This window comes from Schistocerca americana, chromosome 2 (genome assembly GCF_021461395.2).
Source record: "Schistocerca americana isolate TAMUIC-IGC-003095 chromosome 2, iqSchAmer2.1, whole genome shotgun sequence".
Lineage (NCBI taxonomy): Eukaryota > Metazoa > Arthropoda > Insecta > Orthoptera > Acrididae > Schistocerca > Schistocerca americana.
The window spans coordinates 366,757,988-366,785,821 of NC_060120.1; the positions used below are offsets into that span (position 1 = coordinate 366,757,988).

At 42.8% G+C, this 27,834-nt stretch overlaps 2 protein-coding genes across 3 annotated transcripts in view; both read right to left on the reverse strand.

Annotated features, from left to right (window-relative positions):
* LOC124594018 (cuticle protein 21-like) overlaps positions 1–2,129 on the reverse strand; it is a 3,830-nt gene extending 1,701 nt beyond the window's left edge. Inside the window, exon 1 of the mRNA XM_047132370.1 lies at positions 2,118–2,129. Within this exon, the coding sequence (XP_046988326.1) occupies positions 2,118–2,129 (12 nt within the window). The remainder of the gene's footprint in view (positions 1–2,117) is intronic.
* A 19,353-nt stretch (positions 2,130–21,482) lies between these two features.
* On the reverse strand, positions 21,483–23,692 carry LOC124595997 (cuticle protein 21-like). Of its 2 annotated transcripts, none has more exons than XM_047134944.1 (2): positions 23,663–23,692; positions 21,483–21,950 (listed from the first exon to the last, which is right to left on the reverse strand). In XM_047134944.1, the coding sequence occupies exons 1-2, from the start codon at positions 23,672–23,674 to the stop codon at positions 21,570–21,572; spliced, it is 393 nt and encodes a 130-aa protein (XP_046990900.1). In that variant the 5' UTR covers positions 23,675–23,692; the 3' UTR covers positions 21,483–21,569. The 2 variants fall into 2 exon arrangements, with proteins under 2 accessions (XP_046990900.1, XP_046990899.1); XM_047134943.1 differs by having other exon boundaries at positions 21,483–21,953; positions 23,663–23,690.
* Between the last annotated feature and the right edge of the window lie 4,142 nt (positions 23,693–27,834).

The following is a 27,834-nucleotide window of genomic DNA, read 5'->3' on the forward strand; positions in this document are numbered from 1 at the left end:
TATAGAGCAACGTGGAGTGGTGACGTCGGGAACGACTGCTCCAAACCACCATTAGGACTTTACGTTTTGACATCTCTGAAAGCTGTCTCAAACGTCATCAGCAATTAAATTGAAGAAAATTTATAATAATGGCAATATATGATAGGCAGAGTGTTCAAAACAGTTGAATATTTTGAAGCAAGGGAAAAGTAGTTCAGTAAACACAACTCTAATCATCAAGAAGTGTTCAAATTTCAGATAACTTGCCTTTAGGGACTCAGGTTTACTGGACTTGTCTTTCTAGACGAATATTCGACACTGAAAATATTCGACACTTTTTTTGACGTCCCGTATATGTGACATGACATCTGAGTATTAACTCTTAACTACTTCCGAATAGATATTATGGTTGCAGTGTATAACACAGCAAACTACATACAGATATAAGCACTTCAATTAAACAGATGTATAGTTCGATGGGAGACCTCGTTTTGGCGAACGAGAGACAAGACGTTTGGCAACTTGTCACGCCGCTTACCGTATTGAACTCTGTCCTTTCCTTGTTCTGGTGTACTTCTGACACCTAAGTGTTGCCACATGTTGTAAACTAAGTCCGACGTTTCGGTCACAGTTAAGATACCTTTCACTAGGTTTGGAAACCGCATTACAGCGCGATACAACAGGACAAGCCAGAAGCTGCTTACCGCAGAAGACCTCGAATTCGAAGATCTGCACTCATAGCTGAGGCTTTGCTGAACAGCTTAACGCGCAGCGCGCTAGCTAGCTAGGCAAAGAGGTTTGACAGATCTTGCCCGAGTCGGTTCGGAGGATTAATCATAGTTGATCAGGTAAACATGCCAGATTAAACGTAGTTTTCAGTCGATTTTTCAAGCTCGTTTAGGGAAATAGTAGGCTGTCCTCAAACTCTGCATCAGAAAATGTCATACAAAAACACACAAAAAAGTTTTCACGATTCAAAGACAAATTGCCATAAGCGACTTCCGTCACTTAGGCTGACTGATGGCAATAGCAACCGGGATAGCATTCGGCCACAAGGGTGAAAAAAAATAAAATAAACTTATAAAACAGCGGACCCTGAGCGATGGGATAATCGCTAGGAATGAGAGTTGATGGTTAAGAAAGAGCGTTTCAGGCTTAATCTTGAAGTCTATTCGTTCTTAATGGAATTGCAAGTGGTCTTGTTCGTCCTATAATTTGCGTATCTGGTTTGGTTCACCCTTTAGTTTCCAAAAAAACTGTCCGTTCGAACACTGCTAAGAATGCAAAAGTAAGCTTAAGATTTTATCGTTCCACTGACAAGGATGTCCTTTGATATCGATGGGCACAAATGGTCTAAAACATGGTTATCAAAACAACTTGGCTGTTTTATTTTTCAAAGGAATCGTTCGCGCAACTCCCAGTATAGGTAATTAACGGAAAATCTGAATGAGGATAGCCGGACGACGATCTGAACCCCGATCCTACAAAATGTGAGCACAGTGTGTTAACCTCAGCATCAACTCACTCCGCTATTGGAAACAAACGTATTGTTTCTTCACACAATGTACACTTCAGTACTTCGTGGCGTGTAACATACCACAACAGTCATTGCTAATAGTTTCACGATAAAAAAAATAACATCATTGCTATATGCAGTAAGAGTTCCGTTCAGTGAAACACAGCGCCCAAGGGTATTTTACTTTTCCTTTTTTTTTTTATTGTGAGACCATGATAACTTAACTGACGTTCTTGTATCCGTAGACTTAAACCCTGTATCTCTCTCTGCTCCCTTTCGTACATATATTGTGTGGGACGCGTATAAACATTACAAAAGTAATCAAAACTGTTATAATGGCAACTAGTGCCACTAACACAAGCATCACTGGGAGTTAATCACAAAATAGTCTGTATCAAATATACATGTACGTTGTCCCAAATCTTGAATTCTGCCTGATACTTTGATCTCGTAAATGGCGTACGTAAGTATTTTCACAAATCCACACGCTACAGAGAAAGCTCTCCAATTATAAGAGACCCTTCCAAAATATGCCGCACCAGAATTTTACGCTCACGCGCTGCCTACTCGTAGAGCAGCACGCACGTAAAGTTCGCCAGGAGAAAAGATATGGTTGCCTCACCTTGCAGGCCATGCTGTTGAGTGGTTGTCGGTGGTGTCTGCCTGCGGTGCCGCCGGCCTGCTCTTATATAGGCGATCGCTTGGCCCGTCCAACTGGATGTGAAACGCCGCCGCTTCCATTCTCCAGACAAAGCGCGCCCCACCCTGCGCCTTCGGTGAGCACGTGCTGGTAATAAGGGCAGTGGTCAGCGGACGCCATTAGCCTAAAGGGCATCTGCGAATTTACACGGCGTTACCCGGAATCAAACGAGCGCGTTCCAACAGGTATTACTTCAGGCCGTTTGCGTGGCGGACAGAGCTTGCTTTGTTAAACGTGAGCTTTCTCCTCGCCGAAAAGATGCGGCGAGTAATATCGTTGACAATCAGGGCGGCGGGATCGAAATGTTAATTCCCAACCTGGAACCAGCTGCCTAGTATCCACTGCTCACACATGTTCAGTCCGCAGTAGCAAAAGCCGCATTGCGAAAGTAGAAATACTTCTTAGTTGAGAAGAAGGATTGTAAATCTCGCGCAGAGTGTAACTGAATAATTTGTTTCCAGAGCACGAAGCCAGGATGTCTAAGAGTCTAGCCTAGAAATTCCACCTCTAAAATTCCCTTGTGCTAGCATCTTGCGTTAAAAAGTATTGCAGTTTATGGCAGCAGAGATTTCCGGCGAGGACAAGAGGCACGTTTAAAGTTGCACGTTTCAAAAATAAAATTTTTCGCACGACTAGCCTAGCAGGTAAACAAGAAAGACAAGTGCGTATTAAAAAAAAGTGTAAAGTAATTTCCGTTTACAATTTGTATCGAAGGAAGAAAGAAAGCAGTGAAAGAAAATTTAAGGAGACGAATATAAGTGCACAGAAAATAAAACGAAGGCACGAGTGACAATAAAAATAAATTAGATGATCTGTTAAACAAAAAGCCGCAAATAAAGAGTGAAACAATTCTGTCAACTGACAATAAGACGAGACAGGAAGATCAAAGCAATGAAGAGATTACAGCCAAACAGATGATGTCAGAAACTGGTTACGTCAACAAGATAAGTAGTCTATACTTAGTAATTCACTGGTACAGAATTTAAGAAGTTTCTGAAACGCTGTATAGAAGTGACAGTAGCAATGGAGGGGACTGGATGTTTGTGCTGTCCTCATCATTCTATCATCATCCATGAAAGTGACTAGACTGGACTGTGTATAGATTGGGAATGTGGACAGGCACTGATGAGTGCGCAGTTGTGCGCCCTACAAGTAAAACATAATCATCATCGTCAGTAGCAATGGAAAAACTGAAAACTAGGATCATTTGAAATTTTGTTCTCTAGAAATCTGTTACAAATTAATTTTAAATATAAAGTACGATATGAAGAAATTAGAAAGAACATAAGAATAACACAGTCTACGGAAAACACTGATTAGACAAAATGCGACGTTGATAGCGCATCTACTTCGGCATTTAGGTATAATTCCCTTTTGCTCTGGATCAAACACTAGTTACAGAAACTGTAGGAGAAGACAAAGATCAAAATTTGTACGTCAAAATTAATAGTTTCATTGGCTGTGGAAGGTTGTCATAGAGGTTGAAATCAGGCTAGGAACAGGTAGATTTACGATGCCGAAGGGCAGCCCAACATACTTGTTTTATTTATCATGGTCTGAGCTATTAAAATGATTTGAGTGCCTGAAATGGTAATGTGAGTAAATAACACTGACTATGAACTAATAAAATTAATACTGTAGTTGCTGCCACTAATAGTAATAATAATAACAATAATAATAATAATAATAATAATAATAATAATAATAATAATAATGACAATAATAACTTACAAAAATCATCAAGAGTAAAGAACCATCCGGAGTGTAACTTAAGCGACTTAAGGAACCAAGGAATATGAGCCTGAATGCCCGGGCACTTCTCTCCCGCAAGAAACCCACTGTCTTATTTAGCACTGCACGACCCGGCGAGCCATCTAGTACATAGAAAAGTTTTTTACCTTACGTATTTTTGTTCTTTGCATGAATTTTGTTTTGCGATTGATTTGTTACTCCCCCAATATGCTTGTCCTTCCCCCTTTCCTCCCTTGTTATTCTCTCTTCCCTTTCGCTACCGGCTCCAAAATGAACCACATGAAACATTACTGCACTGTTGGGTATAAATTTTAAATTATTGTATTTAGTGTTGTATATAGTTCTTTGTTCCTATTTGACCTACCCGGTTAGCCGAGCGCGCTAACGCGCTGCTTCCTAGACTCGGGCAGGCGCGCCGGCCCCGGATCGAATCCGCCCGGCGCATTAACAACGAGGGCCGGTGTGCCGGCCAGCCTGGATGTGGTTTTTAGGCGGTTTTCCACATCCCCCTAGGTGAATACCGGGCTGGTCCTCGCGTCCTGCCTCAGTTACACGGCTCGCAGACATCTGAACACTTTCGCACTATTCCATAGATTACACTAGTCGCAGACAGTTGGGGTACGCTGATTCCTTCCTGGGGGGTACGGGGTGGTGGCAGGAAGGACATCCGGCCACCCCTTCAACTAACATTGCCACATCCGATTAACCATGCCGACCCTGCGTAAACGCGGGAAAAACGGCACAAGCAGAAGAAAGAAAGAAAAGATAGTTCTTTGTTCCTATTTCTGTACTGATTTCCAGTATTATTTTCTTACTAAGTTGCTGATTTATTTCTGTGGGCGCTAGTATCACCACTATGTCCATACTGTCACGTTATCTGGTGGCATATTTTTTAGCTAGGTTGTATAATGGCGACCCTTCATTAGTTGAGAACTGATGGTGAAGACCCATACATATGACGATATACTGTGTGAGGGGCAGTTCTATTTGGTATGATTATTTTATTTTTAAACATATTTGTAATACCTTCGATAACTTAACACTTTTGTAATTTATTCTTGTGCTTATAGCTTTGTATTCGTTTAGCGGACGTTCTGAATATGTTCCGCGCCCGAAATGCGTCAGTTTGAGCACCAAGTGACCAGTTTATATCAAGCGAGCCATTTAACATTGATGTAAGAAGTGCTCTCAATTTTACAACGTTGTCGCATACCTGCTGGGCGACTTCATGTCTTAACTAAAGTGTATTCTACTTTCCACATTTTTCTTAAAACGGAGGTCAGGGAACATACAAATATGAGCAGTATGAGATTTTCACTCTGCAGCGGAGTGTGCGCTGATATGAAACTTCCTGGCAGATTAAAACTGTGTGCCGGACCGAGACTCGAACTCGGGACCTTTGCCTTTCACGGGCAAGTGCTCTACCATCTGAGCTACCCAAGCACGACTCACGCCCCGTCCTCACAGCTTCAATTCTGCCAGTACCTCGTTTCCTACCTTCCATACTTTGTAGAAGCTCCCTGCGAACCTTGCAGAACTAGCACTCCTGAAAGAAAGGATATTGCGGAGACATGGCTTAGCCACATTTCCAGAATGAGATTTTCACTCTGCAGTGCTAGTTCTGCAAGGTTCGCAGGAGAGCTTCTGTAAAGTTTGGAAGGTAGGAGACGAGGTACTGGCGGAATTAAAGCTGTGAGGATGGGGCGTGAGTCGTGCTTGGGTAGCTCAGATGGTAGAGCACTTGCTCGCGAAAGTCAAAGGTCCCGAGTTCGAGTCTCGGTCCGGCACACAGTTTTAATCTGCCAGGAAGTTTCAAATATGAGCTGTGTTCAAGCAAGCATCACTCTCTTTCGTTTCTCGGCGCAGATTTCCATGCGCACGAAGTGAATCCAAGGTTGTTCCCTGCGTCACTTGCCGCTTGTGCCGGCGATCTCTCGGCGTCCGCAGCAGCGCGGCTGCGCCGTGTCAGTGACCCAGGTAGTGCTGACATAACGCGCCGGCCGCCACGTCACGCCGTGAGGTCACCGCGGCCGGCTTACAGCAGCCGACAGGCTGGCAGCTGGAGGACGCCGAAGAAAGCGGCGGGGATCCCTCAGCAACTCTCCATTTCACCGCGCCAACGCGTCTGCGGCCGGCGGCCCAAACTGGGTCAATGCCGAGGCTTTCACTGACTGCTCCACACGCGTCGTCGACGTATGTCCGTACATAGAAACGTCAGATGGTTAAAAACTCCCTTCCAGAACAGGCAGCTGCTATGAGATCGGAGATTATTTCGTTTGCCTTCTATTATTTTCTCCGCGCGCGAGTTACGTAGGCAAGAACTCCAGTGTCCATTGTCTCGACAGACAGATCTTTCACTGCCACTCTGGTCAACAGCGAACCTGTTTTCTCTACGAATGCATTGCTGGCGATTACAGTTACAACACCACGAAGGCGGCATGCAACTAACATCGAATTATCTGGCGCCAGTAAACGCCTAGCATACCAGCGCAAACGCTCATAATACAACGTAGGAGTAAGACCAACTACATTCCGTATACAGGGTGTGTGACTATTACAAATACAAGCAAAAGGGATGAGTAGAGCACAACCGAGCATGCAAATAATTCTAATTTCCTAATAATCCGGATCCAACGGTTTCCTCAATATGACGTATTGCGTCTGAATACATGGACACTTTATAACAGAGTCCCGGAGGAGTCAAACGGCAGACATACTTTGAAGGACAAGCACAATACAACAAGTGTTCCAAACGGTCACAGTTCATGTGAACGCAGTCTTCATCACGTCTGTTCATCGTTGCCCGTACACGTTCAAAAATCCCAACTCTGTTCCGAATGCATTGACAACCATCCACAACACGTTCCCGGAATTCGACACTGTCAAGAGGGGTGGACTACACCAAAGCTTTTAAGTGGGGTGAGTCGAGGGAAGATGATAATCGTGGCATGGTACCTATTTGCTCATGTTACTTCATTGTGTCAAGAGAGCAGCACTTAGTGGTCCATTGCTTCCTTGAGTTTAAGTCTGAGCGGAAAGCGATAGGCACAGTTGCTATGTTTTTCATCTTTTGGACGAAAAAATACGGTGCGTACGAAAACTTACACTGTATAACAATCAAAAATCTATTTAAAAACTATATTAGTGATTTCTATACATTTTTGTCAGTTCTAACAGCGTGTTTGTCATGTACTCTGCGTCGAAGTATGTGTATCACAATCTACTTCCTGTTCGCTGCCATAGTGGAACACGTATTAAACGGGCATCTCGTACCCGATACCTGGGAAAGAGCCCATATTTTCTTTAGGATAAGATGGAAACCCGTAATAACATTTCTACATTTATTTATTTACAGACCGTGCCTAGAAATTACGTAATAATGACAAATAGATGCAAGTGGAATGGAGAATGCCTCCAGTTAGCAAAGGATCACATAAAAGTGTTGGCATGAACTATTTTCTAGTTTTATGGGAGTATGGGATTCCATATGGGATATGTATAATGACTGTGCTGTAAAACAATACATGTCAACCATAGAACGGTCAGTAATTGCAATAGAAAAAAACTGTTACCGGATATAATATTTTCCCATACACATCGCATCGGTTTTCAGTTTGAAGAAACCTTACCAAACGTGTTATTAATCTCGGTTTGGAAATCTCAAAATTTCCCATTTTAATGTATAGCATTCAACTGGGTCAAGTTTGGGGACCTATAACGCCATAGTAGTGCCGAGCCACCACCAACTTACTTGTTGTCGAAGATTCGCTCTACGTATTCCCGAACAGTCTCATGAATGTGTGCTGGTGCACCATCGTGCGTGTACCATGTACTGTACATATCTTTTCACCGTAAAGAACACCACACAAAATGAAGCCATAGACATTAACAGTATTGTAACACTGGCATGACTGCACCTGTGTGTAAGTCACATTGGGGAAGCTACTGGATTCTGTACCTATGTTTATTAGGATTACATGCTTTTTTCATTGTCCTGTACTCGCCCCTTCCGTTTGTACCTGTAACGGCCAAATACCTATACAAGGAAAGATTGCACAGCCAGTTTCTCATTCAGAGATCAGATCTGAATATCGGTTAGATCTCAGAAGACCGTGTAAGGCTCCGTTAAAGAACGGGAAGTGCCTACCAGCAAGTGTTAGAGATGGGCAGCTGCAGGCTGATGGCACATCGGAGCTGCAGTGTAAACCGCTCTCATGTTCAGAAAAAAAGCAGAACACCTGGACGATTAGAGATAGGACGTTCATATTCACAGGATATGTATATTAGTATGTACTGCAGAAATGATAAGCATTTGAACTATGTCGGGCCACGGGTTGAAGGTCAACATCGATATCGCGGCGCAACACCACCTACTGGTAAAATGTGCCAGCAGCTCTCGTCACTTTAAACCGAAGGTAATGGATTAGTGCGACTTGAGCAGATGTGCACTGTGCCTCGTAGACGTATGCGCGGACCCTACCATCAAATCAGTGAGTTTTGAGGAGGGCTGCTTATTGCCATGGGAGAATGTGATGCTTCCATCAGGAAATGGCTGTTCGTGTGGTAGTACAACCGGTGGGTGCAGAATGGTTCATGGAAGGCCGCAGAACACGACGAGATGGGTCAGGTCGCACCACAGAAACCATCCCTCGAGAAGATCAGCACCTCATTCGAAAGGCATTGCAGGACAGATCTGCGTCCTCCTTTGCTCTGGCGCAACAATGTAACACATCGTACACTATCAGGGGTGACAGTCCGTTGCCTTTTATTATGGCATGGGTTGCATGCGCGTCGTCTACTTCTCCGTCTACCTTTGACGAATGTGCGGAAACATCCTAGATGACAATGGTGTATGGAAACGTCACTGGGAAAGGAATGGCATCAGAAAGTGTTTTCCGACGAATCCAGGTTCTGTTTGTTTGAAAATGATGGCCACATTTTGGTTTATCGCAGACAGGTGGAGCGGCATCACAGTGACTGTATTCGCACAAGACATGCAGTACCAGCTCATGGCCTTATGATGTGGGGTGCTATTGAGTACTGCCACAAATCACAGTTGGTGCGTGTCCAGGGCACTGTGATCAGTGTGGCGTATGTGAATGACATCCAGCAACCCGTAGCCACACACTTCCTGCACAAAATCCCAGACGCCCTTTTTCGGCTTGGCAATGCACGACCCCATGTTGCTGCACGAACATGTGCCTTCTTGGTGTGACAGGATGTCACCCTTTTGCTCTGGCCCGCCAGGTTGCTAGAATTGTCGCCAACCGAAAATGTGTGGTACATGGTGAAACGACTGTCGCAGCACTGTGACCCTATGGCAACCACGATAGATGAACTTTGGAACCAGGTGCATGGAGAAAGTTATCAGGGCTCGTGGTGGACCCTGTTACTACTAGGCAACAGCATACGTGCTGAACCGAGATGACTGAAATGCTAATCATTTCTGCCAAACATACCATTGTAAGCGTCCTGTGAATATGAACGTCCTTTCTCTAATCGTTCAAGGTGTTCTGTTTTTTTTTTTTTTTTCCCCGTTGGTCGGTATCCTGAAATTGTCAAGCAAACATGGATGGAGTCGATGGATTCCGGAAGGCCACACTCAGTGCTATGCAGGACTCAACAGCCTGACACTTCTAGCGCCCAGGAAGATATTGGTCGTTCGGCGATGCAGGATCGTATAGCCACGTGACGTACCTTGCGTCAGGAAATGGGCTTTTTTGCAAGAAGATATCCACGCGGACAGTGCGTCGACGTCTGGAGCACCACGAACGGTCAACGTGGGGACCGTTGTTGCGACTTCCATTGGCGTGGCAGCAGAGAGGGAGCTTCGACAATGGTGCTCCCAGGGACTACGGTGGGTACCACAGATGCGGCACTGCGTCGCCTTTTCAGACGAGACTCTGTTCTGCGTACATCATCACTATGTACGTTTCCATTTGTATGGAGGCTCCGAAAAGAACAAACGTTGCGAGACTGTATTCGTCTTCGTCATACAGGCCCAGCACCGGGCGTGATGATATGGTGTACCACTGGATAAGCCGGTAAATTTGACAGCCGCTGTTACATTTCTGACCTGTAAAGGTTGCTGGCTGCGCCTAACCTCGAGGTCTCTGAGACGCTATCGTTCAACAAGACAACGCAAGACCGCATGTTGTCCCTGCTGTCTTGCTCTACCCCAATACAGACTGTGTTCTATGGTTGCCCTAGCTAACACATTCTCCTCATCTGTCACCCACTGAAAACATCTGGTCATGAGTTTCCGAGGGACTGGGGTGCTACCACCCTCTAGCCTCGACGGCTGATGATCTCTCACAGAGAGTTGAAGTAGCATGGAATGGCGAACCCATATCTCTCATTCAAACTTATTTCAACTCGATGCCCCGCGGCACTGGCGCCATTCTTTCTGTCAGATATGACATCTCTGTTTAGCAAGTTTCGCACCCCGTATGGCCACAAATTACCTGCACATTACACAGCATTCTTTCTCCCAGGATGGTTACAGGCTCGACTTCTTTACAAAGTTTAGAGTCTCATTTGAGCGTTGTTGGGGTAAAAGGCATCTTGTTGAGGTTTCAGGTTAATGGGGATTAGTGAAAGGAATAACTAATATTTTACTTCGTGACTTGTCTACGACATGTGTCGCTGTCTCAAGCACGAACGTGCCACGTAGAAATCGAAATTGATAGGCGAGTGATTATTGCCAGTCCTCAACCAGCAACCAATGAGTCCTGCGGTAGTAAATTTTCCGTCCTTGAAACTATTTCTGGCTGTGATGACCTCCTCATCGACGGGACATTACACAACAGTTTTCTCCCTTTCTTCGTATTCGTCAGGACTTCGATTCATATCCCCGTCCGGCTAACAACATTTAGGTTTCGCGTGGTCGTCTTCAATCGCAGAAGGTAGAGGTCGGGACAGTTAATGTGTAAAGGACTCACCTTATGTCCTTCCCTATCGTTGCTCGTTCTGAGCCTGTGCTCCGTCTTTGGTGACCAATTTTTCGACGGGGCGTCAAGTCCCAAACTTCCTTTCTTCCAAACACTGCAGAATCTCTCTTCCATACAGCTGTGGTACTATCACTTTGCTGAGAATGTATGTAAAGATTAAATTGGCTATTCCGCAGCTTCAGCGCATATTTCGCTTAGATGGCTAGTTTGGTTATTCCGCAGCTTCGACTTATATTACGCTTAGAGAACGAGATTTTTTTTAACAACTTTCAAACTATGAATAAGTCAAATCTTCGTTAAGTCCTCTCCTTCAGAGATGCTGGACTCACAGTACCTTTTGAGAGTTTCTGCAGCACTCATGACATTCGCGCCAGTTTTTCCTAATTCGCCCTTCTCACTACGAGTTACACTACTCTTTAAAGTTCACATGGTACACCACCTTTCACCAGGACCACTCCAAAGCTACTAAACGTCTCCCAGGACCTCTCTCTCCCCTGAGCCCAAACGAGGCTCCTCATTCACCATTACGCTTCTCCTCATTAACAACCCTCTCTAACAGTCCTCTACACAGCTGACGAAATCGAGATTTAGTTTCTCTAAAAGATCGTTCTACTTCTCGAAACGCAGCTTGGCTCGTAATTACACTCTAGCATAAAAAAGAAACGCCCTGCATGGGATGGAAATCGATAGATGTGATATACATATACAGCAAACAAATGCTTACAGTTTCTACATCTACATCTACATGGATACTCTGCAAATCACATTTAAGTGCCTGGCAGAGGCTTCATCGAACCACCTTCACTATTCATTATTCCAATCTCGCGCGGAAAGAATGAACACCTATATCTTTCAGTACGAGCTCTGATTTCCCTTATTTTATCTTGGTAATCCTTCCCCCCTATGTAGGTCGGTGTCAACAAAATATTTTCGCATTCGGAGGATAAAGTTGGTGATTGGAATTTTGTGAGAAGATTCCGTCGCAACGAAAAACGCCTTTCTTTTAATAATGTCCAGCCCAAATTCGTTTCCATTTCTGTGAACTCTCTCCCATATTTCGCGATAATACAAAACATGCTGCCTTTCCTTGAACTTTTTCGATGTACTCCGTCAGTCGTATCTGGTAAGAATCCCACACTGCACAGCAGTATTCTAAAAGCGGACAAACAAGCGTAGTGTAGGCAGTCTCCTTAGTAGGTCTGTTACATTTTCTAAGTGTCCTGCCAATAAAACGCAGTCTGTGGTTAGCCTTTCCCACAACATTTTCTACGTGTTCCTTCCAATTTAAATTGTTCGTAATTGTAATACCTAGGTATGTAGTTGAATTTACGGCTTTTAGATTAGACTGATTTATCGTGTAACCGAAGTTTAACGAGTTCCTTTTAGTAATCATGTGGATGACCTCACACTTTTCGTTATTTAGGGTCAACTGCCACTTTCCGCACCATTCAGATATCTTTTCTAAATCGTTTTGCAGTTTGTTTCAGAAAAATTGGATGATTCATTCAAGAAAAAGAGCTTCACAAATTGAACAGGTCAATAACTTCTTTGTCCACCTCTGGCCCCTATGCAAACATTTATTCGGCTTGCCATTGATTGACAGAGTTGTAGGATGTCCTCCTGAAGGATTTAGTGTCGATGGATACAGTGGCATCTTACATCGCCAAATTCCCTAGACGGCTGCAGAGCCCTGAGCATACTGCTCCACAAGTTCTTAACAGGAAGATAACCACCGACGTCGCTGGCTAAAGTAGGGATTGGGAAGCGCAAAGACAAGCAGCAGAAACTCTTTCCGTGTGCTGAAATGTAACCAGAGGATGGTTTACAATGAGGGGTAACAAAACGGGGTGTAGAATATACGACCTACTGCTGTGCTGTCGCAGTGCAGCGGATGAAAACCAGAGGGGTCCTGCTATGAAAAGAAATGCACCCCAAACCATCACTTCCGGTTGCCAGGCAGTATAAAGGGCTGCAATCAGGTTGGTTCCCATCACAGTCCAGGGAACCTCCAGACACGTCTTTGGCCTGGAATCTCGTTGACTCGAGTAGAATTGACTTCTGTCATGAGACACACTTCGAACTGAGCTCCGATGACTAGAGAATACGTGTATAGAGACCCCCACCAAACAGAGGTGGCACACCAATCAGACTGTGGCCCGCCGTAAGGCCCAACAACCAGTAATGATGCTCTGGGGTGTCATTTCTTTTCATACCAGGACCTCTGTGGTTGTCTTCTACGGCATCCTTAAAGCACAGCGGTATGTCGACGATATTCTACATACCGAGTCCGCCTCCGTAGCGCAGTGGTAGCGTTACCGCCTACCACGCAAGGGGGTCCGGGTTCGATTCCCGGCAGGGGACTGGGTGTTGTGTCTCCTTCATCATCATTTCATCATCATTGACATGCAAGTCGCCGAAGGGGCGTCAACTAAAAGGACTTGCAATACGGCGGCCGAACCCCGAAGGGGATATCCCGGCCAATAAATGCCATACGATCATTTCATTTCTACATACCGATTTGTTGCCCTTCATGGCAAGCCATCCTGTGCTCACATTTCAGCAAGATAACGCCCGCGCACACAAGCGAGGGCTTTCTACTGCTTGTCTTCGTACTTTCGCCAGCATGGTCACCGGATCTCTCCCCCAACAGAGAACGTTTCGAGTGTTATCGGCAGGGCTCTCCAACCATGTCGGGATTTTGACGATGTGACGCAATTGGACAGATTAGGTACGATATCCCCAAGGAGGACATCCAACAATTCAATTTTTTTCAAAATTGTAATCATTTGTTTGTTCGTACATGTACATCACATCTACGGATTTCCGTCCAGTTCGGATTGCGTCGTGAGTCGCTTTCTTTTCTTTTTTAGTGTTTTCTTTTTTCTTTTTTTTAGTGTATATTGCTTAAGAGACAGTCTATAGACTTCAACTGAACTACAAACAGCTTGTGACATATTGTGATCTCTAATATATATCTTATCAAAAGAATGTACGAACATATATACTGATGTTACGGAAAACCATGGCTATTCCAGTAGACAGGAAACGCTAAAGAAAACGAGAGTAGATGTCGTACCACCTTTTATACGGCGTGATTCAAACAAGAAGTAATGTCTTACTCAGCGTACCTAAGTTCGCACAAGTAACGAATACCTAAAGTTCTCCTCGTGCCACCTATCAGCTGGACAAGGTCCTACCAAGAGTTTCAGCCTTCGTCAGAAGACATCAAAGCACTTACTTTTCTACTGCAGGAAACACCACACTGTATACGGATCATCGATCACCACAACGTCCTGAACTATACAGAGTGAATCTGAACTACACATTCAAAATTTCCTAATTTTTCCAGAGATTTATTCTGAGTATTTTGGTGTAAGAGTCCTGTGGTCTCCGGTGGTTCGTTACTGAGTAACTGCATTTCATTAGATTCCTTACTTCGTTTTATATTTGTGTCTGCGTTTCACTGAATGTAAGCTTGAGGGCGAAATTTTACTACAGCAAGAACCGTGGGAGAATAGAACAAGTTTCGTAACAAACTAGACGCAGTGCATACAGCAGGCATTGCCTCTCTTGTGCCGATATTTAGTGCAACACACGTACAAAGATAAGTGGGGCTAAAAAATGAAACAAATTGTAATTACTCTATAACAAGTCAGACCACTGGTCGCTCATACTGAAACACTTATGTGACACCGTTGAACGACTTCAAAAATATTGTCCAAGTCAGTTTACCTTGTATATAGTTCCAGTTAGAGCTTGTGCAGGTTTTTTTTTTTTAATCTCACTACATCAAAGTAATAAAGTACATTTGCTCTGCACAAGCTCTTGAACGAGCCATCACAAGGCAAACAGGATTCACCGATTAATAGACACCGTGGAAAACGGAAATGAGAATGAGCAAACATGTATTTGGTGTGATATTTCCCTTCCACAAGGTAGGTGTTTCACCGCTAACACCACCTCTTTAGTGTTGTATATACGGAATGAATTGTTGACTACTTAGAAATTCCTCCTTCGAGCAATGCTTTTTCAAGGTTTAGTTATCGTAGCATTTTTTTTAGTGTCTGTGTATCCTATTTAGAAATGTTTATCGAATTTTCTGCCTAAAAGACAGAAACACAAAGTGAGCAGAAGGGGCTTAACGTTTCCCGAGAGTCTTGAATCGACTGCAAGCTAATAGCGTTACGCACTTGCCAACCAAATAAAAATGGAATGGACGAGGTCAGTGAACATGGACCATAACTTCAAGGGAAATGGTATTGGGAGAAGTAGCAACAGATTCCGCACTACTCTTGGTTTCTCAACTCGATGCTCATGAGAGAAGAAACTGCTACTATCAACAGACTAAAAGAATAGGTCAAATGAATATTAATACAACAGGATATTCGCTAAAACTAATACCATCTCTAAGCTGAGATTTCTGCCCCACTACTAATAGAATTTAATAAATAGAATCATGCAAAACAATTACACTGTACAATGTAGAAGCTGGTTGCACATGTCCTTGAAAGAACAAGTGACAAGGGGCCGTTTGAGATGGCATGGCTGTGTCAAACAAATGGACGAGGGGGAAAATAGCAAACCGATGGCTACGCACAGATGTGTTTGGTAGAAGTCCGGTAGGAAGACCACGGAAAAGAGGGCTGAACCAAGTGAAGGATGAAGTAGGAAAAAGATAAGTCAGCCGGGATACAGCCCTGAGAGAAGAATGGTACATCGACAGACACAAGGGGAGAACGCACGTAAACCACACCCGGACAAGTGGAGAGGAAAAACTATGATGATGAATATTTTAAATATTAAGGATTATTTTTCTGTTAGACTAGCTCTTAGTTGCATTGGCAAGTCCGTTTCCAAATTCAATTGCCATTTAATCCGTCTTTGTAAACATTAAAATTTGAGAAGCTTTTCTTATGTTTCTAGTCTGAACTGTTCACTGCGTCTACCATGGAGAAATAACTTAACAAACGTGTAGTCATGATATGGATTACATAAACTCAATAGATATCGCAAAATATCTGTTGGTGTGACGCTCTGGCTTCGTCTATAGTCATTATAAGAAGAGAAAATAAACGGAGTGGTCTAAAGATTAATTGGTTAGAAAATTCGCTGTAGCTACTGCTAAGAGGTAGAGTCTTGATGCGGCTAAGACATCATGTTGGTTGACGGTACGTAGTTTCACATCTCCGTTGGTGATCAGTGAATGCAGGTAGCTGGCACACTCAGAGGTACGGGATGCTGTAACCACATATGTGACAGTTTACAGTAAAAGTTAGTCATACTTTCTCTTTATGGATAATGATGTCCATGTATGTCGAGCTGTTCTGATGGGTGAGTTCGTCGTAACTGAAGGTATCTACCACATGAACTGGTCAGAGAGATCAACGGATCTGAATCCTACGGAATATGTCTGGGATGCTATTGAGGAGACGACCTGCAACCCGTCAGTTGACAATAAGGGCTTTTATAGGCTTCAAATTAGCCATGGTTCAGGAATGTGTTCAGCTACCAGCAGGGATATCCAGTTACATCACAGAAAGCTTCATGTCGTTTCCTTACACGTGTAGAAGCAAGAGGTAGCCATATCTCTGATTATCTGTTTCGTTTTTATGGAAAATGGTTCCCTGTGTCATTTCTTTATTAGTAAATGGTAATCCCTGGAGGGAAGGCGATATTCTTTTCGCCAGACACTACTGAGAATATTTAGAGAACCGGTATTTGTAGTTGATTGCCGAACGATTCTACTATGGTCAACGTACATTGCGCACAGGGACTGTGAAGACAAGATAAGAGAAATTAGGGTTCGCACGAAGGCTTATAGATCTTAGGCACTGTATAACATTAAAACACTTGATAATGGCACTTTAAAGCCGAAATCCTGATCGTGTAAATGTAACACTGCAAATAAAAGGCAGTCTAACGGCGGTACTGACTTTAAAGGTTTATAGATAGTCGTCTTTCCCTCGCTCTATTTGCGAGTGGAACAGGAAATGAAATGTCTAGTAGTGGCACAAGGTACCATCCGCCATGCACCATATGGTGGCTTGTGGATTATGTACGTGGGTGTAAAAGTAGAAAGACATGCCTCTGATTATCGAACAATTCTTACACTTGTGATTCACCGTTAAAATACTTGAGGATTTGTGTCAGTGGTTGCTTAAAATCTGCAAGCGAAGGGCAAAGCCAAAACACTAGTATAAAATTTATTCGTAATTATGAAGTTTAAGAAGTGTGGGCTGAAATTATAGATGATTGTCTGGTATGTTCATGTTGTATCACCACTTCAAATTGGTAGTGTCTACTTGGATTTTATTTAGAACGTTCTACCAAATTTACTACAGGCCGTAACAGTGCAAATAAGGGGAAGCGTGTGGTTTCTACGCAATGGAGCTCCAGAATGTTGGATTTCGAGACTGGATCATCCATTTTGAGCCAATTTAAGACATTGGTTAAGAAGAAAATGTTCCTAAATCAAAGACGTTTCATCAAGGCGTCATGCTAACCAGAGATATCATTTTAAACCATCTGAACGTGTATGAGAGGGGTTGGTAGTCCACTATCCAACGAGTGCATGCGTGTGTAGAAATAACTTTGGCATATTTTGTATATTTTTCACGAGATTATTATGAGTAAATTATGTATATATTCTTTAATTAATACCACAAAAAAAGGATTTTTTTATTATAAACTGTTCAAAAAATGCTTAAAAATACTTGCGAACGTGTGTGAATTTGGATTCAAGGGAAATAGGCAATGAAAGAATAAAACTTATTTAAGAAAAAAAATTACCCAGGTACGAGTAGGACTCGCGCACTGAGGGTTCCGTACAAACTTCATTATGTGTACAGACAGTTCACCCATTCCGGCAACCGAGAATCTCAAGCATTGGACCCAGAGATTCCAAGAGTTTCGACAATATTTTAACTTCAATAATATAAATGTGACATAAAATCATGCAGGAGACAGGCGACCATATTTGTAATAATCATTATTTCCCCATTCAGGCAGAAAGGGTCGCAATGGTTAAAGTCAAACATCAGCAAGGAATGACTTTACTGCTCGTATGAGGAGTTTCGGGATTTATTCATGATCAGATATCCGGGAGCGATTACTACATGTAGATATGGCGTTTCAAGCTGCATGAGAAACAAACATTCGCTGGCTAGTCTGCGAATATTTGTTTCACATACAACTTGCAACGGCATTGTGTCATATACAGCTTGAAATGATATATCCGTTAGTCTACGAATATTTGCTCATATACAACTTGAAACACCATACAGGTATGTACGTGCATTAATCGCTCCTGGATATGTGATGATGGATACATTGAGAAACGCGTCTTATCAGCAATAAAATCATTCCTTGCCTGATGTTTGTCTTTTACCATTGTGATCCAGTCATTCAGAATGGTGAAATACTGATCATTATACCGTTATACAATAATTTCGAGTTGACATCAGGTAACAAATTACAAAGGATTTTTTTTTCGTGTCATGTAGTTAAAGATTAATAATTTTCGGCTTTTTACGTTACTTGTACTATGCAACCTTGCTTCTCACCAAATTTTATCATTTTAGATCAACGGGATGTACCTCATACGTAGGTTTTGATGAATAAGATTGCGAGAGTCAAAATATGTGACATAAATGGCCGTCATCAGTGATGACGTGGAAGTTAAAGTTTATTATACCGCCAAGAGACCGTACACTTTGGTCTGTAACACAAATTTCAGCTTGATGTGTCTACCCGTTTCTGAGAAAAAGGGGTCTTAACACACGCACGGACAGACAGTTAGACGAGAAATTACAAAAAATTGTTTTCGTTTGATATAAAGACAGATTTACAGTTTCCTGATATTTTCCTTTGGTTGCACTGTGAAACCTTCCTTTTTGCCAAGAGAAAAGTGTACGGCCACACGTGTATCATTTGTGCCCAAATAACACATGGCGCACTGAGTTAAGAAGGAAAGAAAACCAAACAAACTATGATCCAATAAAAATCGCAAAGCATTTACAAAGCGTCATTGAAACAGTGACTAAATCAACTGTATTACCATTCGGATGAATTAACAGTAAACAGATTCTGAACGGAGCTGTGAAACATGCTCGCCTCAGAAAGACCCAATAACCATATGTGACACGCGATTCTAGTTACAGCAGTTCCGCGGGGTGAAACATGAAAGAGTTAAACACAAATCACACAAATGTCGTGAATGACTAACAGCGTCGTATCGCAAGTGCGCATTTCCTGACCGCAACCGAGCAATGGCCACCACTTCAACGTCCAGCGTTCACCAACTTTCAGCATTCAGAAAAAAGTACGTCTTCCTTCAATATGGCGAAAGGCACGGGTGCCTATTCAGACTCATGACCCAGAATTCTCCGCAAGCAGACCGTGACCTGGTTGGCCGGTTCATCTGAAACTAAGAAAGGCTTTCTGGATGCCTCGCAGGCTAATCCCAAAGATAACTAAGTTGTCTGTAGTCGATACTAGGGACAGAACTGTATCTCTGCGGTAGGTCTGCGGTAAACTAGTACACGAAAATGATTGAACTCTATAACAGCAAATTAAATATTGAAAGTTGCAATGTAACATTAACCATTAACTTTTTTTGTATATGTGCCCCCCACCCCCCCCCCCCCCCCCAAAGTTCGTAAAATAATTTCTGAAACTCACTTTGTATATTAAAAATTAAGTTGTATATTTCGGGTTACATAGGACGTTTCAGAAATGAATCGTAACATAATGTGTGTGGTTCACATAAAAAGTCTTTCATTTTTTGGTATAGACTGATATATATTAGATAAAAAAAATCTCAAAATAAATAAGAGTTCTTCACAGATCAATACTTATGTTAACTGCACAGATAACAGAAGTAGCTTATCGAGACTTAATAATTTTGCATTGAAAGAAAATGTCACAATGTACGACATTTTTGGTTTCCTACATTATCGTGGACAAAGGCCCATCGATCTTAAACATTTATTCCTGCATATCAAGAGCAAACGTGAATCCATTGCCGACGCCAACCAACGGTGCAGTGACACCATAAAATCCTTTACCAAAAATGATCACACTGCATCCATGGCCCATTCCCAACGCAACCACTTCAAGTATATTTTGGAATATGACGTTGCCTGAGGTGTGGTTTTTTTTTCAGTTTCGTGCTAACCAATGAGGATCATGGTTCACCTTCAGTTTCTCTTCTTACTTTGTTGAGTGTTGTTCCAATGGCCTTATATCTTCTTCCTGTTTTGCGTTTCCTTTCTTTTTGTGCGTACTGCCCCTATTTTTTTCAAAAAATTCTTTCCTCACAGGTATTTTTCTGGATGTAGTATTTGTGTCGCAAAAGAGTTTCTTTTATTTCTAATTGTTGCCTACTTATTGAATCCAGATATCACAGTGGTTAAAACTATTCTAATACTTTTTTCTTGAACGAGTGGGATATTTGGTAACTATTGAAATATTTGCTAATAAGCCTTAATTCACTCTATACGGAGTTGCCCAAATTAGGTCTGCATTCGCATTTCTGTTACTTCTCATGTTCTACATACGCTTCGGTGATTTTCCTCTTTGATTCCCATTTTTCATCTATCAAAAATGGTTCCAATGGCTCTGAGCACTATGCGACTCAACTTCTGAGGTCATCAGTCACCTAGAACTTAGAACTAATTAAACCTAACTAACCTAAGGACATCACACACATCCATGCCCGAAGCAGGATTCGAACCTGCGAGCGTAGCGGTCTCGCGGTTCCAGACTGACCCGCCTAGAACCGCACGGCCACACAGGCCCGCCCTCTATCATCAGCCTGCATTGTACATATTATTTCTCTTGTGCAGTTCTCTTTTTCTACTATCTGTAGTCTGTTTGGTTCTCCATCAAACGTCCTCACAACTATAAACATACTACTGTAACTACACTAATGAAGTGCGATAATTTTATATTTCGACTACCACCTTTGTTGTATAGCTTGCATTGTAGACTATTTGGTCTTTCCACACTACCGTTTCTTCCTCTTATTGCCGATCTTTTTAATCAGTTTTCGTTTATGTAATTTTAAAAGTTGTCACGTTTTCTAGTTTGCTATTTACTTTAGATATCTTGCACTTTGGTGCATTATTTTATATTTGTCATAAATTTTGTTTCTTCAGCTTATACTCATCCATGTCTCGAGTTGTTATGTCAACAGGATTGCATTTGTTGACACGTTTAAAAAGAGGTTTATGTAACATTGTCAGTTCGAGTACATTCCTTCAGATTTTCTACATGTAATAATTGATTTTGTATGAGATTTTGTAATGGTATTCCTTCACAAATATTGGTTACAAATTATACCGAAAGCGTTTTTTTTTTTGTTTTATTAAACTGTTAATAGATACTGTGGTGTAAGGTTGAGAGTAGCTGCAGCAGTCACTTGTAAAATTTTGTTTCCGAATAACAACAAATTAATGATCAGTCGATTAATACAGTATGTAATAGTGCAATCAGTCTGAAATGTGTAACAGTTAATGTAGAGAGACAGTGTTTACTGGATGGATTTGCAGGAAGCTTTCACTGGGTGTCATATAAAAAGAGGCAGTTAAGGTGGGTATAGATATATTTTAGAAATATATCAAAGAGTAACTATAAATACAAACAAAGAAAACAGGATTGTTAAAAGACGAGACTAGCCGTGGTAGGCCTTGCCGTAGGCCAGCGCGGGGGCGGCGGCGTAGGCGGGGGCGGCGGCCACGACGGGGGCGGGGTGCGCGCCGCCCTCCCTGTGCACGACGGCGTTGAAGCCGTTGACGGGGTCGGCCGTGTAGTCGACGGTGCGGATGGAGCCGTCGGGTTCGGCGACGCTGTAGCTGCCCTGGACGACGTCTCCGCTGCGGGTTTCCTGCTGCGCCTTCGAGTCGCCGGTGAGGGCGTCCTGCACGTTGTACCCGTAGCTGTACTGGGGGTTGGGGTCGTACTCAGCGGCCACGGCGGCGGGGGCGGCGATGGCGGGGGCGGCTCGCAGGTAGCCTGCCCGCGCCACTGCTACCACTGCGGCCAAGACGATCAACTGCTGGGCAACAAGACATCGCAAAGAATCACACATTGGACTTCTAAGGCAGCAGCATGAAAGAAAATTGTCAACATTCAAGAGCGCACTGCCGTGCTCTCATATACAGAAAAACTGCACAAAAGTCGCACTAATATTTTTAACACCACGTCAGCGATCCCCTTGGTTGCAGACAGAATATAGGCAGGTCCACTCTTCTCTAGCTATTCTAACCGCCTGCACCAATTGTCAAGCGACTCCAATTTACCATGGATTCTTAAACGTACCTGTTCTCTAATAAGTTGATACGCACACACACACTCAGCTTCCTCCCTATATACTAGCTTCCACTTCCATATTAGAGATGATCAGTCTGTATGTATTGTACTCCCCCTGATCTTTGAACTGGCTTACTTAGACAATAATAGGAGAAAAGTTTTACGTGGAATCCGAACCATTTTGATATACACAAGGGTGATTCAGCCGGGTTTTATGCAGTTCACAGTGCCTTCAAATCCAACGTGCAAGAGTTTCATAATCTCTCGCTCGCTACGTGCAAACTATTAGTCCCACAGAAAAATGAACAAGACCTTATGTAGGAAATTTAATGCAGTTAAATTTTTTACTGTGATACGTTTTCGCTGGAGGCCATAGTTCTCGAGTTATTCAAGAAATATGCTTTTGAAGGTCCTTTTGTACGTTTTTCTTGAATAACTCGGAAACTACTGCTTCTATCCCAGTGCAAATGTAACTACATTAAATTTATTATAAAAAGGTCCTGTTCATTTCCTCTGTAAGACTAGTAGTTTGCGGGTAGCGAGCGAGAGAATCCGAAAAACACCGTGCGGTATTTGAAGGCTTTGCGGGTTATATATTAACGCCTTCAAATATATACATATTATATCGCTTTGTAAATCGATATTCATACTTGTAGGCTATATATACAAACGACGGAAACTATGTTTGTTGTTACATAATTTGATGAAAGTCCGTCTAGTCTCTAGTTCATGACGTCACTTACATGAACTGAGCAATTACATCTCTTCGCCTAATTTTCGCATCACGAACCTAACTTTGCTGTTAAATATCCTGCGTCGATTTAAGCTCTTAAAAATTCCAATCGTTCTAAAAACAAATTGATTCAAACACTTGCGTGCACCAAATACAGCCTGCACCTAGTCTGATGACACTGGTCTTGGAAATCCCTAGTAGTCTCTAACCCCGGCCATGAAATAATTCTTCTCGAAAATTTCTTCAAAATGCACTATGAATGCACTGCACCGCAACTTAAGTATTCGGCACATACAGCTTGCGATTCGATTATTTTCTAGCTCTACTTTCAGCGAATATACCAATGCACGCCATATGATGGGTAGAATGTTGCCATGTGAGTCAGCCCGAACAAAACGTACAAACTACGATAATTTCATTTAAATAACTTTTCCCTGGTAACTAGTTGGGAAGTCTCGGTTCGTTAGTTGATTCGGGAAAATAGATACTTCTCTGAAAGAAAGAACAAGGACTATAGACCGTTGAAACTGTATAGCTCAGTGCAGTGACCTCCAGACGCTAAGACAAAAGGGACCACTCTGTAATCCATTCGTTACTGGACCCGTGTTAGACAAAACCCAGGAAATGTGATTATCGCCGCGACAGTGGGCACTGCGGAGTACGGCCGCGTGGGGCGCAAACCAGATCTGCGGAGAGAGCCGTTGCCGCTGCCGTTGCCTCACCTTGCAAGCCATGCTGGCGCTGGTGTGGGTCCTCGCTGCTGTCTGCTCGCCGTGGACACTCGCCCCGCTTATATAGCGCACCACCTGACAGCCAACAGCCACCGGTCACCACGCCGAATGCGGCCACACCCTCCGACACCTCGCCACAACTGTTAAAAAGGGCAACGCTTGCTTGTGCAGCAGCTGCAACAATAAATTTACGGTTCCTTGCGACACCCAAGAGGCTGCTATAGCACAGGTACTTCCTCATGTTGTTGTGGTCTTCAGTCCAGGGACTGGTTTGATGCAGCTCTCCATGCTACTCTATCCTGTGCAAGCTTCATCTCCTAGTACCTATCGCAACCTACATCCTTCTGAATCTGTTTAATGTATTCATCTCTTGGTCTCCCTCTACGATTTTTACCCTCCACGCTGCCCTCCAATACTAAATTGGTGATCCCTTGATGCCTCAGAACATGTCCTATCAACCGATCCCTTCTTCTTGTCAAGTTGTACCACAAACTCCTCTTCTCCCAAATCCTATTCAATACTTCCTCATTAGTTACGTGATCCACCCATCTAATCTTCAGCATTCTTCTGTAGCACCTCATTTCACAGGCTTCTGTTCTCTTCTCGTCCAAACTATTTATTGTCCGCGTTTCACTTCCATACATGGTTACACTCCATACAAATACTTTCAGAAACGACTTCCTGACATTTAAATCTATACTCGATGTCAACAAATTTCTCTTCTTCAGAAACGCTTTCCTTGGTATGGCCAGTCTATATTTTATTTCCTCTCTACGTCGACAATCACCAGTTATTTTGCTCCTCAAATAGCAAACCTCCTTTACTACTTTAAGTGTCTCATTTCCTAATCTAATTCCCTCAGCATCGCCCGACTTCATTCGACTACATTCCATTATCCTCGTTTTTCCTTTGTTGATGTTCATCTTATATCCTCCTTTCAAGACACTGTCCATTCCGTTCAACTGCTCTTCCAAGTCCTTTGTTGTCTCTGACAGAATTACAATGTCATCGGCGAACCTCAAAGTTTTTATTTCTTCTCCATGCATTTTAATACCTACTCCGAATTTTTCTTTTGTTTCCTTTACTGCTTGCACAATATACAGATTGAATAACATCAGGGAGAAGCTACAACCCTGTCTCACTCCCTTCCCCACCACTGCTTCCCTTTCGTGTCCCTCGACTCTTATAACTGCCATCTGGTTTCTGTACAAATTGTAAATAGCCTTTCGCTCCCTGTATTTTACCCCTGCCACCTTCAGAATTTGAAAGAGATAATTCCAGTCAACATTATCAAAAGCTTTCTCCAAGTTTACAAATGCTAGAAACGTAGGTTTGCCTTTTCTTAATCTAGCTTCTAAGATACGTCGTAGGGTCAGTATTGCCTCACGTGTTCCCATATTTCTACGGAATCCAAACTGATCTTCCTCGAGGTCGGCTTCTACCAGTTTATCCATTTATCTGTACAGAATTCGCGTTAGTATTTTGCAGCTGTGACTTATTAAACTGGTAGTTCGGTAATTTTCACTTCTGTCGACCCCTGCTTTCTTTGGGATTGGAATTATTATATTCTTCTTGAAGTCTGAGGGCATTTCGCCCGTCTCATACATTTTGCTCACCAGATGGTAGAGTTTTGTCAGGAATGGCTCTCCCAAGGCTGTCAGTAGTTCTAATGGAATGTTGTCTACTCCCGAGGCCTTGTTTCGACTTAGGTCTTTCAGTGCTCTATCAAATTCTTCACGCAGTATCATATCTCCCATTTCATCTTCATCTACATCCACTTCCATTTCCGTAATATTGTTCTCAAGAACATTGCCCTTGTATAGTCCCTCTATATACTCCTTCCACCTTTCTGCTTTCCGTTCTTTGCTTAGAACTGGGTTTCCATATAAGCGCTTGATATTCATACAAGTGGTTCTCTTTTCTCCAAAGGTCTCTTTAATTTTCCTGTAGGCAGTATCTATCTTACCCCTAGTGAGATAAGCCTCTACATCCTTACATTTGTCCTCTAGCCATCCCTGCTTAGCCATTTTGCACTTCCTGTCGACCTCATTTTTGAGACGTTTGTATTCCTTTTTGCCTGCTTCATTTACTGCATTTTTATATTTTCTCCTTTCATCAGTTAAATTCAGTATTTCTTGTGTCACCCAAGGATTTCTACTAGCCCTCGTATTTTTACCTACTTGATCCTCTGCTGCCTTCACCACTTCATCCCTCAAAGTTATCCATTCTTTTTTTACTGTATTTCTTTCCCCCATTCCTGTCAATTGTTCCTTTATGCTCTTCCTGAAACTCTCTACAACCTCTGGTCCTTTCAATTTATCCAGGTCCCATCTCCTCAAATTCCCACCTTTTTGCAGTTTCTTCAGTTTTAATCCACAGTTCATAACCAATAGATTGTGGTCAGAGTCCACATCTGCCCCTGGAAATGTCTTACAATTTAAAACCTGGTTCCTATATCTCTGTCTTACCATTATATAATCTATCTGAAACCTGTTAGTATCTCCAGGCTTCTTCCATGTATACAACCTTCTTTCGTGATTCTTAAACCAAGTGTTAGCTATGATTAAGTTGTGCTCTGTGCAAAATTCTACCAGGCGGCTTCCTCTTTCGTATCTTACCCCCAATCCATATTCACCTACTATGTTTCCTTCTCTTCCTTTTCCTACTATCGAATTCCAGTCACCCATGACTATTAAATTTTCGTCTCCCTTCACTATCTGAATAATTTCTTTTATCTCATCATACATTTCTTCAATTTCTTCGTCATCTGCAGAGCTAGTTGGCATATAGGCTTATACTACTGTTGTAGGCGTGGGCTTCGTGTCTATCTTGGCCACAATAATGCGTTCACTATGTTGTTTGTAGTAGCTTACCCGAACTCCTATTTTTTTATTCATTATTAAACCTACTCCTGCATTACCCCTATTTGATGTTGTATTTATAATCTGTATTCACCTGACCAAAAGTCTTGTTCCTCCTGCCACCCAACTTCGCTAATTCCTACTATATCCAACTTTAACCTATGGATTTCCCTTTTTAAATTTTCTAATCTACCTGCCCGATTAAGGGATCTGACATTCCACGCTCCGATCCGTAGAACGCCAGTTTTCTTTCTCCTGATAACGACGTCCTCCTGTGTAGTCCCCGAATGGGGGACTATTTTACCTCCGGAATATTTTACCCAAGAGGACGCCATCATCATTTATCCACACAGGAAAGCTGCATGCCCTCGGGAAAAATTGCGGCCGTAGTTTCCCCTTGCTTTAGCCGTTCGCAGTACCAGCACAGCAAGGCCGTTTTGGTTAATGTTACAAGGCCAGATCAGTCAATCATCCAGACTGTTGCCCCTGCAACTACTGAAAAGGCTGCTGCCCCTCTTCAGTTACCATACGTTTGTCTGGGCTCTCAACAGATACCCCTCCGTTGTGGTTGCACCTACGGTACGGCTATCTGTGTCGCTGAGGCACGCAAGCCTCCCCACCAATGGCAAGGTCTGTGGTTAATGGAGGGGCGGGTGGGGGGGGGGGGTCGTAGGGTCAGTATACAGTATTTCTTTATCGCGAGGAAAAGCTTTCAATGAAGAGTCTCAGAGATGAATAATGAATAACGTCTGAAAATATAGTTTTGTCCAAACTTTTCATGCATTCTGTTCAACATTTAAACAGTGCTGCATTAATGTACTCTGCGAAAGGAAACAGACGGACGTTAGATATGCTTTATATGTGATTTCCCCGGCATATACTACTGACGAATATCCCGCTGAGCTCAATAATCTAAAAACAGAGCACTAGCATTATTGGACTTGTACAAGGGAAGAAAATATCTAGAGTTTCATTCAAGAAACCATTTTCGTTGTTGTTTTGGTTTTCAGTTTGAAGATTGGTTTGATGAAGTTCGGTACTACTCTATTCTGTGCAAGTCTCTTCATTTATCCTGATGAAGACAACGTCCTGAGTAGTCCCCTCCCGAAGATCTGAATGGGGCACTATTTTACTTTCGGAATATCTTACCGGGGAGGATACCGTCACATTTTAATCGTACAGTAGAGCTGCACCCCTCGGGAAAAATTACGGCTGTAGTTTCCCCTTGCTTTCAGCCATTGGACGCGGTTAAGGCGCTCGGTCCGGAACCGCGCGACTGCTACGGTTGCAGGTTCGAATCCT